General features: G+C 41.5%; 4 protein-coding genes across 6 annotated transcripts in view; 2 read left to right on the top strand and 2 right to left on the bottom strand.

The window, feature by feature from the left end:
• asap2a (ArfGAP with SH3 domain, ankyrin repeat and PH domain 2a) overlaps positions 1-1,081 on the top strand; it is a 71,177-nt gene extending 70,096 nt beyond the window's left edge. Inside the window, exon 28 of the mRNA XM_038729025.1 lies at positions 625-1,081. Within this exon, the coding sequence (XP_038584953.1) occupies positions 625-699 (75 nt within the window). The 3' untranslated portion in view covers positions 700-1,081. The remainder of the gene's footprint in view (positions 1-624) is intronic.
• Positions 1,082-2,615: 1,534 nt separating this feature from the next.
• On the bottom strand, positions 2,616-7,154 carry itgb1bp1 (integrin beta 1 binding protein 1). Of its 3 annotated transcripts, none has more exons than XM_038729030.1 (7): positions 7,136-7,154; positions 5,142-5,257; positions 4,971-5,049; positions 4,763-4,893; positions 4,533-4,625; positions 4,004-4,153; positions 2,616-3,933 (listed from the first exon to the last, which is right to left on the bottom strand). In XM_038729030.1, exons 2-7 carry the CDS (start codon positions 5,211-5,213, stop codon positions 3,856-3,858), a joined length of 603 nt encoding a protein of 200 aa, XP_038584958.1. In that variant the 5' UTR covers positions 5,214-5,257; positions 7,136-7,154; the 3' UTR covers positions 2,616-3,855. The 3 variants fall into 3 exon arrangements, with proteins under 3 accessions (XP_038584958.1, XP_038584959.1, XP_038584957.1); XM_038729031.1 differs by lacking the exon at positions 7,136-7,154 and adding an exon at positions 6,870-7,004 and having other exon boundaries at positions 2,616-3,910; XM_038729029.1 differs by lacking the exon at positions 7,136-7,154 and adding an exon at positions 6,870-7,004.
• Positions 7,155-7,268: 114 nt separating this feature from the next.
• LOC119910410 (cleavage and polyadenylation specificity factor subunit 3) lies at positions 7,269-13,682 on the top strand. The gene is made up of 18 exons (XM_038729026.1): positions 7,269-7,423; positions 7,524-7,587; positions 8,039-8,136; positions 8,311-8,439; positions 8,519-8,696; positions 8,776-8,865; positions 8,956-9,106; positions 9,318-9,493; positions 9,573-9,731; positions 10,597-10,743; positions 10,841-10,993; positions 11,323-11,431; positions 11,557-11,655; positions 11,880-11,974; positions 12,337-12,424; positions 12,616-12,682; positions 12,770-12,866; positions 12,941-13,682. Exons 1-18 carry the CDS (start codon positions 7,353-7,355, stop codon positions 13,040-13,042), a joined length of 2,073 nt encoding a protein of 690 aa, XP_038584954.1. The 5' UTR covers positions 7,269-7,352; the 3' UTR covers positions 13,043-13,682.
• Positions 13,683-14,320: 638 nt separating this feature from the next.
• LOC119910411 lies at positions 14,321-15,923 on the bottom strand. Its single transcript, XM_038729027.1, has one exon. It carries the CDS (start codon positions 15,891-15,893, stop codon positions 14,895-14,897), a length of 999 nt encoding a protein of 332 aa, XP_038584955.1. The 5' UTR covers positions 15,894-15,923; the 3' UTR covers positions 14,321-14,894.
• Between the last annotated feature and the right edge of the window lie 169 nt (positions 15,924-16,092).

Here is a 16,092-nt window from a genome sequence, read left to right on the forward strand (position 1 = left end):
TTTTTCAGTATTGTTTTTAGATGTTTATTGTGTTTTAGCCTCTCATAGTTCACTCGTGTGTGCTCCATTAGGTGGTGTTTAGCAGGGCTGGATATTGGAACTGACCCCGATTTGATTCCATTTCGGTTTGGTTTTCAAGATTAAAATCAAATAAAAAATAATAATTTTCAAAAATATAAAAGCAGTTTTCAGATTTTTTCCAGACTTAAAATACAAATTAAATGGAATTATTTTTTTTAAAGATTTTATCCCACCACACATAAAGAGCTATGATATCCGTTACTTTGGGACCTAAAAAATGTATATTAATTTATATGTAGTAATAACTTAATTTCCACTATGAAGACATTTTACACATAATAATTGGTGCAAATGTACACATTCATTGAGAAATGGCAGATCGATCTTGTGATTTTAGGAATCAATATTGAATTTTTCAATAGTGATTCATGGTAAAATCCACTTATATAACCCTGCCCTAGTGTTTGGTTGTGTTTTTAGTGTTGTGTTTGTGTTCTAGGTGACTTCCTTTGTTAAAATCAGTCAAATTATTGAGTTTTTTAGTGAAATTATGCTCTCTGTGCTCTATCTCCTCTGACTTTGTCTGTCTTTCTGTGTTTGCAGCTGGGCCACATCGAAGGCGATCCGATGAGAAGAGGAGCCTTCCCTGTTACATTTGTACACTTCATTGTTGACTGACCGGCCGCTGTCTGGGTCTCAGGGAGCCTCACAGTACGCAGCTTCCCCTCCTTCACCCGTCTCTGTCCATCTGACCTCCACCACCGTCCCGGTGTTTGTGGTCATCATTACCATCATCATCTTTGCTGGCATCACCGGCGACCTTGTTTAAGTGTCACTGCTGTATCATCGACCCGGCTGCAACTTTGCGCGGGTGTCATCATGGCAGCTGTGATAGACTTGCGCCACAGAGTCTCGGTATCGCTCCCTGTGAAGACTAATGTGACTGTCTGTTGTGTGTTTTAATGCTTGCTGTTAATGTTTCCGACAAAGACTCTTTAGATTTAAAAACGATGATTGTAGTGAATGACCTCTGGCAATAAATGCACTTTCCTTGTCTTTATCCTTGTTACAACATGAGACCACATGTGACATAATGAAGGTTATATGTACAGTATTAACTTCATCCGCTTTCAGTCCGCGTTATACAGTCCTGAAAGCAATAGTACTGAGAAGACTACAGCAAGGTATTTTATCTTAACTGTAAATGTGAACGTAGTCAACATGCTTACATTCCACCTCTGTGCATGAGCGATTCTAAATACCTACCTGCTTAAAGGTGCGACTTTTGCAACTCTGTAGTTAGGCCTCCAGTGTGGAGGTTTTTCCTAATGGTGCTACATTAACGCCGGAATATGCTAGAAGCCCAAGGGAGCGCTTCCCTGTCTCCCCCCTGTGTCAAAGACTGTTGTGGCAAGATGGGGATGCAAAACTAATGTAAAAAATAGCCTCCATCCCATCACACCTGGGAGACATCACTTTCTCACACGTGTGAAGACTAACAGAGCTGCATCCACCTTCTACCAGTGCTTTTACACACACACACACACACACACACACACACACACACACACACACACACACACACACACACAGCCTGTGTTATTTCATGGAGGATAGTAGGCCGACTGAACAGCAAACTCCAGTTCTTCCCCCTGTACTGTTTTAGGTGAAATGATGAGACTGACTGGAGCTGCAGCAGCCAGTAGTTCGGGTCTGACACCTCAGGCCGTCTTCGCCTGTCATCTGCCTTATTAGAGGAATAGGAAGCGTGCGTGCGCGTGTGTGTGTGTGTGTGTGTGTGTGTGTGTCCGCGTCTCATCTGTATGGAATAAGCTCAGAATGAAAGAATATCAAAGTGGAAAGTTTTTTTTTTTTTTAAGTGAGAGTTAGCTCTCTGACTTTTGTTGCTTCCTCTTGCCTTTGAAAGCACTCAGACAGGCTGCTTTTTATTGACAACTGAGCTGAAACTGTCTCTCTGTGACACTGTCTATACAGCCAGGAGAGAAAGGAATATCCTTCCTACAGCTTAAGCCTCTCATCTCTGGGGTCCTAGAATGTAGAAAGATGTTTATCAGTAGTGGTTTGAAATAAATATAAAACATTCAATGTAATTAACTTCATTTTTGGTTGCAGAGCAACTTTGTTTTTTGTTCATAATGTTATTTAGACATTTAAACTGAAACCAGAGCCTTCCATTGATTTGTGAATGACAAGAGAAGCATGTGCTCGTAATTGATACACTTCATGTTTAATATTAACTCACTGGAAACAGGAAGATTTAATAATCTATTTGTGTAAATAGATTTGTTTTTTGTTGATATTTAAGTGTAAAAAAAAAATTAAAAAAGCAGAGTTAACCTGGGCAGTAAATGTCTTAATGCGCTGTGGTGGTGAGGAGTTACAAATACGACCTCAGCTGGACCTGTGTGTGCTGAAAACACAAATACAGACACTCACACACACTCACACAAATGGGAAAATAAACTTAATTAATTCTCATTAACTGTCTGTGGATCAACTCTATTGTGCAAGCAAATGGGAAAATGAAACTGGAATAATAAAATATGAAATCATGCAAGGCTTTAGTCTGTTTCTTTACAGTATTAATTGCTTTATGGTCTTAAGTCCTTTGATGGGGAAGATTTCAGCATGTCTGCATCAAAATGTAAGAATTCACTGCAGTGTAAAAACACTGTTATAATGTGCTGTTTTGGTAAAGCAATATTATCAACAATTCATAGTTAACAGATACAAAATGTCAAAGCCACTCAAAAGTAAAGATGATGCTAAAAAGGAAAAATGACATTTAATCAGTAAAATAATATTCAAAAACATAAAAACCTTCCACTCCTTATACTGCACCAGATCAAATTATTTCATTTCCTCATCGTCACACACATTTTCAACCCAATCTTAACCCGGACCATGCTGACAAGGGAGGCCAGGGTGAAGTCAAGTTTCAGGATTTACGTGGTTTCAGTAAGTCTAATGGATTTAATGTATTTTGAATAAAACAAGGACTTAGTAAATCCAAAAACACATCAAGCTTTTAGTACCAATAAAATTTAAAATGACATATGCTACAACAGTCATTAAAATGAGTAAATTCCACAAATTAAGAAAAAATTAACACTCACATGGCAAAATATTGGATGCGGGCCACAGTTAAAGCCTCTTTGTATAATGTACCTTCTAGTCAAGAAATGACTGCTATTGTACCAATACTGTTTGTCTCAGAAAAACACACAAAGGGATATCTAAACTTAAAAAGGGATCGGAGTGGTTTCCACATGAGGAGAATGTACCATCTCATTTCAACACTGATGAATGCCTCCCATGAATTACCACATGCTGACTCAGCTAAGATAAAATGTACCATTTTGTACCATCATTTACATTTAAATGTGATTCACTGAAATGGCAGGCTGCAATGCTTTTTTTTTTTTTTTTAAATGCAACCGTTTCCCTTTTTTTCTGAGCTTTCTGAACACTTTATGTGAAAGGTCAAAGGACCGTCTGAGGTAAAGGAAACAAATTCCAAGGACATGATTCAAATTCACAGCAGTCCTGTCTTAACTGATGATGGAGGGAGGTGTTACTAGGAATCAAACTGGGAATCTAAATCGTGTTTTCCCGCAAACTGAAAACAGAGAGGATTTGACCTCCAGTTAATTTCTCTTAAAGCAAAGTTGGAGAAAACAAAGGGAAATGGTTGCATTTTTTGGCCATGGTTGTCTCCTGGTTTGCTGTTGCTGGTTTTGCAGTTGTTTAAATTCTCTTCTAGACCGACCTCCGCACCCGTCCCATCCCTCTGGCCTCAGGACTTGCCTGATATCAGAGCACAGTCAAAAGAAGACGACAGCACCTTGCAGATGGACTGAGCCTGCTCCTGTTCAGACAGATGATTAAAAACTGCTTTTATTGACATTTTTACTACCCCAAATCAGGCAAACTGCTTCATTTTATACTTTGTCACACTCACTGAACTGCTGCACTGGTACACCCAGATGCTGCACTCCTCTTGCTTTGCGTCAGTGGTTTTGAGAGCCAGGAGATTCTTCCCTGCGCCCAGGCCGTCGTCGTAACACAGCATACGCACTATCAGGTACAGAGGGTGGCGGTGCAGCACATCCTGGCCAGAGGTACAATTAAAGTGGACTTTAATTAATAATTACTAACTCATTAGTTCAAGCATACATTTTGTCATTTGTATTGGGCGGTTAGGAAATGTAAATCATCACGAATCGATCACATTAGTGTAGCGCTACACCACAGATTCAGCTCATACTGCATCAGTTCAGATAAAATGGGTAATGTGGATGCAACATCAGGAAATTTCAGGGGAATTGCTGATCAGCTTTGCGCAGCACCATGTCAAAAATATAAATTGATACTGAATTCATAACCATGCTGTTTGGCTGTATTGATGACCCAGCGACACCACAGAGTCTAATCAATGACCATTCAATCTGAAGTACAGTATATCTCATTTCTATTGCTTTTCTACTCACACACTGGTCCAGAGAGGCCACTTTGACGCCATGCTTCGACACTCCCAAAATCATCTCTTCGTCTCCAGGCACGAAGGGCAGCTTTCCATCTTGCTGTGAAGAAGGAGCAGAATATTTACAGCATCTTCTCCATGATATCGACCGTGATATTGAATTCTGTTAGCCTGGAGTGATGGGCAAAGCAACCATCACTGCTTGATGAATGCCCGTATCTTTCCTTAGCTTCTTACCTGAGCAGCATCAATGTAGTTTATGAGGTCCAGGGGCTCCTGGAGGGTCTTGCTCATGTCAAACTGTAACTTCTCAATGGCTCCCACATACTTTACCCGGAACTCAGCACATGTTTCTGACGTGCTGTTACCTACGGAGGGCGTACACCACATAATCAGTTAAAAAGGAAAAGGAGGAACGGAAGGAGAAGAGGAAAGACAGACTGACCTGAGCTCTTGGTGGAGTCTGTGTCAAGACTGGCGACAGTGCTCGACCTGGAAAGCCCTCCCAAACTGGAGTCCACAGACTAAAAAGAGACGGAACCGCAAGAGGGTGTTGGCTGAATTCAACAAGCGAGAAAGTGCCTCTGTCATAACATTTATGTGTGCGTCCTCGTACTTTGCTTTTGGTGCTGATCTCACTGCTCTGCGAGCTGCTGCTGCTGTGGCGCTTCTTGACTTTCCGGAACATCCTTCAACATGACGACCACATCAGGCATCTCCGGCCTCACCAGCCTGAAACACCATGTACCACAGCATGAAACACAGGACTGCCTTCTCAAGTGTCAACACAGATGATGAATAATTGAAGGCAGAACATATCGTTGTCCAAGAGTGTGGACCTTCAGGAACATAATAATCCTTTAGCTATCCTTTGCACGATTCAACTGTTACTATGACAGCTGCACAGCCGTTCACATTATAAGAGTGTTGGTTAGTCAGTTAGTTCAGCTTTAATTTATTCAGGAAGTCTTGTAAAGATCAAAATCTCTTTTGCACGAGTGACCTAAGAACAAACACAAGACAATTAGTAGTAACACAAAGCGCGCGCACACACACACACACACACACAAAAAAAAATCCTATTAGAACTTTAAAATCCCACAGAGAAAGTTAGTTTGTTTAGCAGTTCATTACAGTAGTAAAGTTTTCCCCAGCTCAGAGTGAACATGAGAAAGCTAATCTATCCTGTAATGCCTCCTAAATATGGTAAAACCCCGGTCATCCTGGGCCTTTCTGTGCGGCATTGCAAGTTCTCCCCATGTCTGCTCTGGTTTCCTCCATCATCAAAAACATTTCAGGTTCTCCAGTCAGTGCCATTGACCAGTGACACTGGCACAGATCTGGAGTTGGTCCCCGGGCGCTGCACAGTGGCTGCCCACTGCTCCCTTGAGGGATGGGTTAAATGCAGAGAATGAATTTCATGTATGTGCATGTGACCAGGGGCGTCACACAAAAATCTGGGTCCTGTGCATTCTCTATGGGCCCCTCCCCACATCCACACCTATTCATTCTAGTTTCTTTGTGGGCCCTCCTCACATGAAGGCCCTGTATACTCAGTCCCCATCCTCCCCCAGTCCAACAACCCTGTATGTGACAATAAAAGTACCTCAAGTCACAATTTATCTTTACCTTTAAAAGGCACATCAACTTAGTTTTCAAGGCCATACAATATTGATGCCAATATTTCAAAAACAGCACTTTCCTCACAATACAGATACATTGTAAACATTGAGCATAAATTGACTCCAAAAACAAAAAGTTCACTTTCAGTTTGCCATACTTTCATTTTGTTGTCCCATTCAGTGCTGAGTTAGAGAGCATCAAAACAATACTATGCCAATATAGCACTGTAATAAATACTACATTTGAGGTGTTTATAATATTGGCTCTGACAAAAGACTGCCAGAGCTGCAGTTTGTAAAATATACCTGTTGATAAAGTCGTAAAGGAAACCAATTTATCTGTTACACCTGCTACTGTATAAATATCTTCTACCTCCACCATGTCAGAGCAAACAGCCCAGCAGGTCTTTGTGATGGAGTCGGAGGGTGAGATGTGGGAGAGCATACCATATTTTAAAACCGAGCCCCCACGACACAAGTGATCCCCCAGAATCAACAGGTTGGACAAGAACTTTATCCAACATGCCAACCCACACGCTCAGCAGGAAACTCGTTGTGCTAAGTTACACTGTAACGATACATCCTAACAGAAAAGCAAATGTTTAGATGAACTCATCCTGCTCCACCTTAAATGTCCCCCACCGCATTAATTTTCATACTGAAGTTGAAAAGCTAAGACTTGCACGTGTATTCAACAGAGTTAGCTGCAAACATAACGTTACCTGTTTGTACCGTAACCGGCTCAATGTACCGTTTAGAGTAAATATTCTCCAAAGACGCTTTCTGTTTAGCTTCTGTTTGAGTTTCACAGCCCACACCCAACACCGCTTAAAGGGGACGCAACGAAGTACGAATAAGTATCTCTGAAGCTGAAAGTTTACCCGTCAGGCCTATGGATAATATATATTATTAAGTGTGTATAATGCTTGATTTAAAAAAAAATAAAAAAAAAAATATATATATATATATGAATAAATAATTTACGTACCCCTTGTAACGTTTAGTTGTTTTTTTGAATTCGTTGCCGCAAAAACACATGTCTCGGGAACCTTTGCCAACGCTTTTGGTTCCTCTCGGTGGTATTTTGCAACAACACCGGAAGTGTGACGTTCCGCGAGGCCGCCCCCTCTCATTCAACCTGCAAACACAGAAACACAGGCTTGAGTTATTTCAATTTTGAAATTGGCCTGTAAAATTGACCGCATATGGCGACAAAACGCAAAGTAGAGGTGATTATTCCCGCAGAGGAAAGCGACCAGCTCCTAATCCGTCCACTGTGAGTTCATTTGTAATTTTTTTTTTATGAATAAAGGTTAATAACAACCCAATAAATGTACCGTTAGCTTAAATGCCCCCCCCCCCTCATGTAACAACAGGGGTGCTGGTCAGGAAGTGGGGAGGTCATGCATCATCTTGGAGTTCAAAGGAAGGAAAATTATGGTAAATATGTTGACTCCATGATTCAGTATTAAGTTGTAGCTGTACAGTATGCTGCTATGCGACTTAAAAATAGACAAAATGTGTATGTGTCTCTATTATCTCAAGTAAAATTGCTAACAATATATCTTAACCTATTAACATATCTGCAAGTATTATTCAGTTAAGTTAAGGAACCACAGCTAAAAGAGTACAAATAGTTATATGTTTACACATTTGTCGTTATTATTTGATATTTTTGAATTATTGTTGTTTTATTGTGTCATGTGTTTTTTTCTATGTGCCCAGGCCTCCCTGGAAATCAGTATTGGTTCTGAGTGAAATAAAGTCATATTTGTTGAGACTGTATGAACCTTTAGAAGCCATATGCGAAATGCGTTGTTCACAGTAAATTTAGTAAAGTCATTTCAGTGTGCGGTGGCTTGTTTTTGAAAGTCATATTTGTGTTTGGCAGCTGGACTGTGGTATCCACCCTGGCTTGGAGGGAATGGACGCCCTCCCCTATATAGACTTGATCGACCCAGCTGAGATAGACCTGCTTCTCATCAGCCAGTGAGTCTTCCCTCCTCTCTTTTAAATGTATTGCTGTGTATTTTTTTATTTGCACATGCTTAAACGCATCTGTATTTTCCTTACTAGGGCATGTTCTTCTGATTGTATTTTAAAACATAACTAAAGACTGACTAAGAATGCCATTTGATGTTGATGCATATTTCCTCTCTCCAGTTTCCACTTGGATCACTGTGGAGCTCTCCCCTGGTTCCTCCAGAAGACCAGCTTTAAAGGCAGGACCTTCATGACCCACGCCACTAAAGCCATCTACCGCTGGCTACTGTCAGACTACGTCAAAGTCAGGTAGGAGCTGGGGCCATTCGTCACTATGCAACAACAGATTATCTTCCAAATGAATAATTGTGTCCTTGATTTATTGCAGCAACATTTCTGCAGATGACATGCTGTACACTGAGACAGACCTGGAGGAGAGCATGGATAAGATTGAGACCATCAACTTCCACGAGGTCAAGGAGGTGGCCGGAATCAAGTTCTGGTGCTACCACGCTGGTCATGTGCTGGGAGCTGCCATGTTCATGATCGAAATAGCTGGAGTCAAGGTAATGACAATTGTTTTTGTTTTTTTTCTTTCAGAGAGACCTGTTGTTTACTTAACAAGTCTGCCTTTTCCCCACGAAGCTGCTGTACACAGGAGACTTCTCCCGACAAGAAGACAGGCATCTGATGGCTGCCGAGATCCCCAGTGTCAAACCTGACATCTTAATCATAGTATGCCAAAAGATGATTCACATTGAACACTACAATTGATGCATTGTCATGTGACCACAACATGATGAATCCTGTTCATTCTTTTTGCAGGAGTCGACCTACGGCACCCACATCCATGAAAAGAGGGAGGAGCGTGAAGCTCGGTTCTGTAACACAGTCCATGACATTGTCAACAGAGAAGGCCGCTGTTTAATCCCAGTGTTCGCGTTGGGACGAGCCCAGGAACTGCTGCTCATCCTGGGTGAGAAGTCGTGTGTCACTCCCTGATTTCGATTATGTCTCTATATAGGCTATTCTGAATTCAACATTTTTTGCTTCTGTGCTATCACCTTTGATCATGAGATGCTTAATATTTGCATTGTATTACACTAAAAATTAGTTTTGTCAGTTGCGTCTGTATTATATCATGTATCAGAGGAGTCTGTAAGATTGTGTTTCATGTTCTCCTGTAGATGAGTACTGGCAGAACCACCCAGAGCTCCATGACATCCCCATCTACTATGCTTCATCCCTAGCCAAGAAGTGCATGGCCGTGTACCAGACCTACGTCAACGCAATGAACGACAAGATCCGCAAGGCCATCAATATCAACAATCCTTTTGTCTTCAAGCACATCAGTAACCTCAAGGTAGAGAGCGCTGCAGGCACAGATACCCACACTGTTATATCTTCTGAGTATCTATAACTGTGGTGTCGGTTCTTCCCAGAGCATGGATCACTTTGACGACATTGGTCCCAGCGTTGTGATGGCGTCTCCGGGTATGATGCAGAGCGGGCTCTCCAGAGAGCTCTTTGAGAGCTGGTGCACTGATAAGAGGAACGGAGTGATTATCGCTGGATACTGTGTAGAGGGCACACTGGCCAAGGTCAGACTCCAGCAGGACGGTAGACAAAGTGTGAATGTTATTTTGAGTTAATAATAGTGTGATATATACGGAAGCCCTGAGAGGCAAGTGAGAAAAAAAGTTCTGGTGATCTATTTTCTAAGTCTGATCTAAATTGTTTTCTCTCCTGTGTTTATGACTTAAGACCAGGTGAAAAAAAAGTTTTCTTTTGTCAGGATAGTTTTTTTGTGTTTGTTGTTGTAATACTCCATTTAACCACAAGAGACTGAAGTGCACCACTGGCCCATGTTCTAAAGAGGACTAAAAGTATTCATGTTTTATTCCAGGTGACGCGCTGATAAACTACCAGCCAAAAGAAAGACGTGACAGTAACGTTACATAACATAATACGTATCTTGTATTTAGAGTGTATGGAGAAATTAAAACTCATCTGGAAGAAAAGATTATTGCTTCAGATATGTTTCTAATGATTCTGACAAAAAATCCCGTCTTTTTACAGATAAAAAAAAGTCACTTAGAAACATGGCATCCTGGCAAAACGTTTTTCAGCTGTTATTAAGTCTTAAACACGATAGGGATTGGTCATGATTTTTGAATTTTTGAATAGTCATGAAATTACAAAAAATCTAAATGTTTGTGCAATTATAGTCCTGTCTTAATAAATAAATTTTCTTTGTTTTTACCAGCGTCTGGTAGTAACACTTCACTACCAGGCGTCGGTACAATAGATCGCCACAACTTTTTCTCACTTGCCTCTCAGGGCTACCGTAGATGCATCTGGTTTCTTGGATAAAAGTGTGTTTAAATTCAAATTGGATGCATCTATTGAAACAGTGAATATATAACGACGTCAGTTTAAAATTATGTGTTGCGTTCTCTCCTGCAGCACATCATGTCTGAGCCGGAGGAGATCACCACCATGTCGGGACAGAAGCTGCAGCTAAAGATGTCAGTGGACTACATCTCCTTCTCCGCCCACACTGACTACCAGCAGACCAGCGAGTTCATCAGGGCTCTCAAACCACCACACGTGGTAGGAGGGGGGGAAAAAATCAATTGATTTATTTGTGTCTGAAATCGTCTGTACCTGTCAGTTACATCAGTTGTAAATAAAAATCTGTAATGTTCAGATCCTGGTCCACGGGGAACAGAATGAGATGGCTCGTCTGAAGGCTGCATTGATCAGGGAGTATGAGGATAATGACCAGGTTCACATTGAAGTCCACAACCCTCGCAACACAGAAGCTGTCACCCTCAACTTCAGAGGAGAGAAGCTGGCCAAGGTCAATAAAACTGACTTTTTTTTTTAAAATTATACCACACTCTCCCTTAAACACCAGTCATGTTCTGAGATCTAACATAACCCAATGTATTTTTCTTTTTCATTAATTAATAGGAAATCCATCTTAAACAACACATTACTGGCTCAGATAGACATTTATATTAGATTGTACTCTGCACGAATAATGGAATTATACATTACTTTTTTTTGTTTTGATATCGGCATCGGCCATTATAAAACCCACATTGGTCGACAGCTGCTATAAATGTTTAACACATAAATCTACTCTGAAACTGGAGAGACGTTACTGAACATGGCTCCTTCTCTCAGGTGATGGGCTCTCTGGCTGATAAGAAGTGTGTCCAGGGCCAGAGGGTGTCAGGCATACTGGTGAAGAAGAACTTCAACTACCACATCCTCAATCCCTCTGACCTTTCTAGTAAGTTTTTTTTTTTAGTTCTCCAAAGAGATATATGTTAACACATTTGTTCTGTTGCTCCAGGGTGAATCAGAATACAACAGTCTCACGATCCTTACCATGAAGTGACCTGATGTGTCTTGCAGCGTACACAGAGTTGGCCATGAGCACTGTGAAACAGTCCCAGGCCATCCCCTTCACCGGACCTTACTCACTGCTCGTCTGCCATCTGAGGAACCTCACTGGTAAGACTGCTGTGTGTGTGTGTGTGTGTGTGTGTGTGTGTGTGTGTGTGTGTGTGTGTGTGTGAGGGTGTGCGCTGAGTGACCAATTCCTTTACAGTCTGATGTGTATTCGTGCAAACTTTTCCAAATGTATTCTTGTTTTTTTGGGTTCATTCATTCTTGACTTCACTTACACTGATTTGGCGCTCGTACCACACTGCCTCTGGCGGTCTTTTTGCTCTCAGGCGATGTGGAAGAGCTGGATGGAACCGAGAAGAACACTTTGAAGATCTTTAAAACTATCACTCTGGTCCACGAGGTCGGCATGGTGCTGCTAGAGGTAAGCGGTGGTCCTGATGCGTGGAGAGACTTCTGTCTAATCACACCCATTTGTGTAGTAACTTCATGAGCTGTAATTCTTGCTCATGGTCACTTTAGTTCACTGAGTGACTTTATGCAACTGCTGTGTGAAATCTAAGCTCATTATCAAAACACAGATGTGTTCTCAAAAATGAGTTTGTGTTTGGCTAGCAGGTTACAGATCCCAGGTTTACAGTATGAATAAAATGGCCTATTATTATCATGTCTTACGGTTTATATAGGAAATTTATATCGTGCAGCTCAGAGGTCGGCTGGGTCTGATGTGTTTTCTTAATCGCTGCAGATCACCCAACCACCTTTTCTCTTTATCTCCTGTTTCAGTGGATAGCTAACCCTCTCAACGACATGTATGCCGATGCTGTCACCACTGTAGTGCTGGAAGTGCAGTCAAACCCAAAGGCTCAGAAAGGTCGGTTTGCCTGTCAGCTATGTATGTTGTTTATCCAGATCTTTAGTTTTGAATGCTTTATAAACTAGGAAGCCTACAACAAATGACTCATGTTTGACTTGAACACATTTACTACTGGGTTTCGTTATTGCCATTGTCTTTGTTTTTATAAATTCTTGTTTAGTGTGATTTAATTTCTGTTTTATTGACAGTCATGGAGACCCAGAGTTCTTTTATGGACATGGACGTCTTCCAAACCCGCCTAGGAGTCATGTTGCAGTGAGTGGCTGTTTATAACAGGGTATACGTCCTCAGAAACAGTACCTCAGTCAGTCTTTAGTTGAAGTAATCTCTCTCTGTGTTTAGGGACATGTTTGGAGAGGAATGTGTGGATTTCCGTGATGGTAAAAACTTCACTGTGACGGTAGATGGGAAGATGGTTCACATTTGCTTGGAAACGAGGGTGAGGAGCCGAACAGAACAACATATGTCAGAGTTGTTTTTATCTTTCTTACTGACTTCCTCTCCCCCGATCAGTCGGTGTGCTACGAGGATGAAGGCACGGAGGACGACTCCCTGAGAGAGATGGTGGAGCTGGCGGTGCAGCGGCTCTATGACGCCCTCAACCCGGCCATCTGAGAGGACATACTGGACTGCAGGTCTGCAGACGCGTTCATAACAAGTTAGACAAACGGGGGACAGTCTCTCAAGGTCAGACATTTCTCAAGACAAACAGTTTGAGAACCACTGGATTCTTCTGACGTCCATAATTCTACACTACCAGGATTCACAGTGTTTTAAAAGCTCATTTTATCCCAAATACATTTGACAAAACAAATCAGCAAAATGCAGATGATTGATCCTTCTATAGATCCAAATCATTAGGCACTTGCTCTGTGTGGTTTGGTGTAATTGAGTAAATGCAATATGGAAAGACTATTGGCATTTTACTAATTAAATGAACAAGAAGGAAAGTTTATGACCTGTGGCCACAAAGCTAACAAGTAAGAAAAGTGAATAATTAAGGTTTTGTTTTAATAGATTTTAGTGTTGTTGTGGGTTTTTTTTGTTTGTTATGCAAGCACTTTTAATTATATTTAATAAGTTTACTGTATTTGTGTAGATGCACTTTAGGTTTTACTTGACCAGAGTTTGTTAGTAATGTGCACTGATATGACAGATTTGTTTACTTTTTATCTGTGGTGTGACCTGTGGAATTTCTAAATGCACTAAATGTTTGTGTTCATTACATGTTTGAAACAAGACTTTTTCAAAAATGTGCGCCTTGTATCATTGAGTTGGATCATCATCGGGTATTGTTGGTGTCAGTAGTGCCAACAAAAGACTTAAGCAACATTTGTTTCACTGTTCTCACAAGACATTTATTAGTTAAATATCAGGACAATGTTTTTACAATATATATAATCCAAGGCACATTTCTTCACTATTACTATTACTATCTACACTTACTATGAGCGTAAACCCACAGTTCCTATAATGCACCTGTTTAATGTGTTACCTGTCCCACACATCCCCTACTTCCTTATATTGCTATAAATACTTCATAAATAGCAATACATTAAAACATAATAAAAATTTTCTCCACTATAAAAATAAAGAAATCTGCTAGACAGGTGACTTTATAAAAGCCAAATGAGTTGAACTGTAGCACTACTACTGTAGCACTACTACTGTAGGACGACGTTTAAAGAGTGATTCATGGCAGAGTGACAGATTAAGGACTCCTGGGTAGAGCCGAGAGCTGAACCCTCTACACTTTTTTGGGTCGAGCTGAACCCTCGACACTCAAAAGTTTCTGTATCAGAACTGTAAAGTACTGAAAGTTACAAATACCTGGTTTTATTCATAATCTTTTTACTTATTGTTTAATGAGATATATATTTTTTTCTTCTTGAAGGGCTGCTTGTGTTTAGACAACATTTGGCATTTGTAAAGAATTGGCAAAAACATCTGATTTGGTAACCTTATGTGTTGCATCAGCACCAAACATTTAAAAAAGACCCCGTCCCTGCCGCTGGGATTCTTGTGCTGACTGTGTGTGACCAACAAACTGAGTGACAAAGGACGACACCAAGCAAAAAAGCAGTGCACAGAATCACAAGTAGTGAACTGAATACTGTATTGAATGAGAAGTAGACAGTACTGGGTTGAGATGCACAATTTCAGAATGGGGAACTGAATTGTTATGCACATTACAGTCTAGTCTTTAACTGGCAGTTTTTTGGTGCAATCCTAGAGAAAATGATGTTAAGTCATCCATGGTATTTCACTGATATTTAGTTGTTCATGTCTCCCTGCACAGAGAGGTCAGAAGACAGACAGTGTTTTAAAAGCAGGGTTTTTTTGTAGTGTGAAAGGTGGTGATGATTCAAGAGAACCACAATAAATTTATTTTAAAAGTGTCCATAATTCCTAACAAGTAAAACTGTCCTCCTCACTTCATCCTTCATCTCCTCCCTGTGGACGAACATCAACCGCGTTTTAAGCTGATCAGTATAGCCACGGCCATCGCCAGCAGCAGCCCAACTCCCATCTCCATCATCCTGCCCAACTCCTTCTCCTCAATCGTCTCCTGCTTCTTCTTCAGCATCTCCTCTTTGCGGACTCTGATGTCTCGTTGTCTCTGCAGCTGCTCGCTGTAGTGGTTCTTGAAAAACTTCTCGAAATCAAAGACGCCTCCTCGGCTGTCTCCCCCCACCACAGACCGGCGGCTCTCGGTTTGCTTTGAGCTCCCTGTGGTGACATGGGAGGAGGGTTTGGCTGTTGCGAGGAGGTCTGACTGGGACAATAGACCCCGGTCGTACTTCTTCCTCAGCGCCTTGTTGCCCAGCACGGTGTAGGCCTCGCTGATCTCAGAGAAACGGACTGTGGCGTCCTCGCTGCCGGCGTTTCTGTCCGGGTGGTAGACGAAGGACTGCTTGTAATAGGCTGTTTTAATCTGGGCTTGAGTGGCGATAGGAGTCACCTCCAGGATGTCATAGTAGCCTGTTTTGGTTTTGTAAAGGGGCTCAGATCGGGGTCCGTTGCCGCTGTAAGCTCTGGTAGACACAAACTGACTACAGAGGCTCTGTAGTGGACAAGCAGACCTGATGGTGCAGCCAGTCCTCCGAAACTTAGCATTATTCCTATAAACAGAGATATTTCTTTCTATATTTTGAGTTTGTGTCTTGTTTGGGAGTGAATACTCTTTGTTAAGTCCAAGATAATAATATTCAGCGACATTTCCGTCTCCCCAGACATTACCAGTCCCATGCAGTGGCGTTACCCTTATGAAACCGTCCTGTGAGACTCCAACGGCTCCAAACAGTTCGCCATTTTGAATGTCACCCAACAGGAACCCCGCTGACAGAGACGAAGCCCGAGTTGCATTTGTGCCCTGTTTGTTCAGACTTTGCAAGAGGTAGCGTTTACATAATTTGTGTGCAAAGATGTACGTCCCCCTTCCAAGACGATGCCTGACCTCCGCCATGTTTACGGGGAGCGAAAAGACAGCTGATTTCCGTGTTGCGGAGGGAGGCTGGTCTGACTACAGCGCCCCCAGTGGTGGGTATGAAGAAGTCAAATCAAAGTTGTGATGTACTGTTGTACTTCTTCTATACAGTCTATGGTTGTGTGCAGCCATTAACCAAACGTTTAATGCAGATATGCATAATATGTCATATTACATT

The sequence above is a fragment of the Micropterus salmoides genome, unplaced genomic scaffold (genome assembly GCF_014851395.1).
Source record: "Micropterus salmoides isolate LMB-PRFRI ecotype aquatic unplaced genomic scaffold, ASM1485139v1 Ms_hic_scaffold_19, whole genome shotgun sequence".
Lineage (NCBI taxonomy): Eukaryota > Metazoa > Chordata > Actinopteri > Centrarchiformes > Centrarchidae > Micropterus > Micropterus salmoides.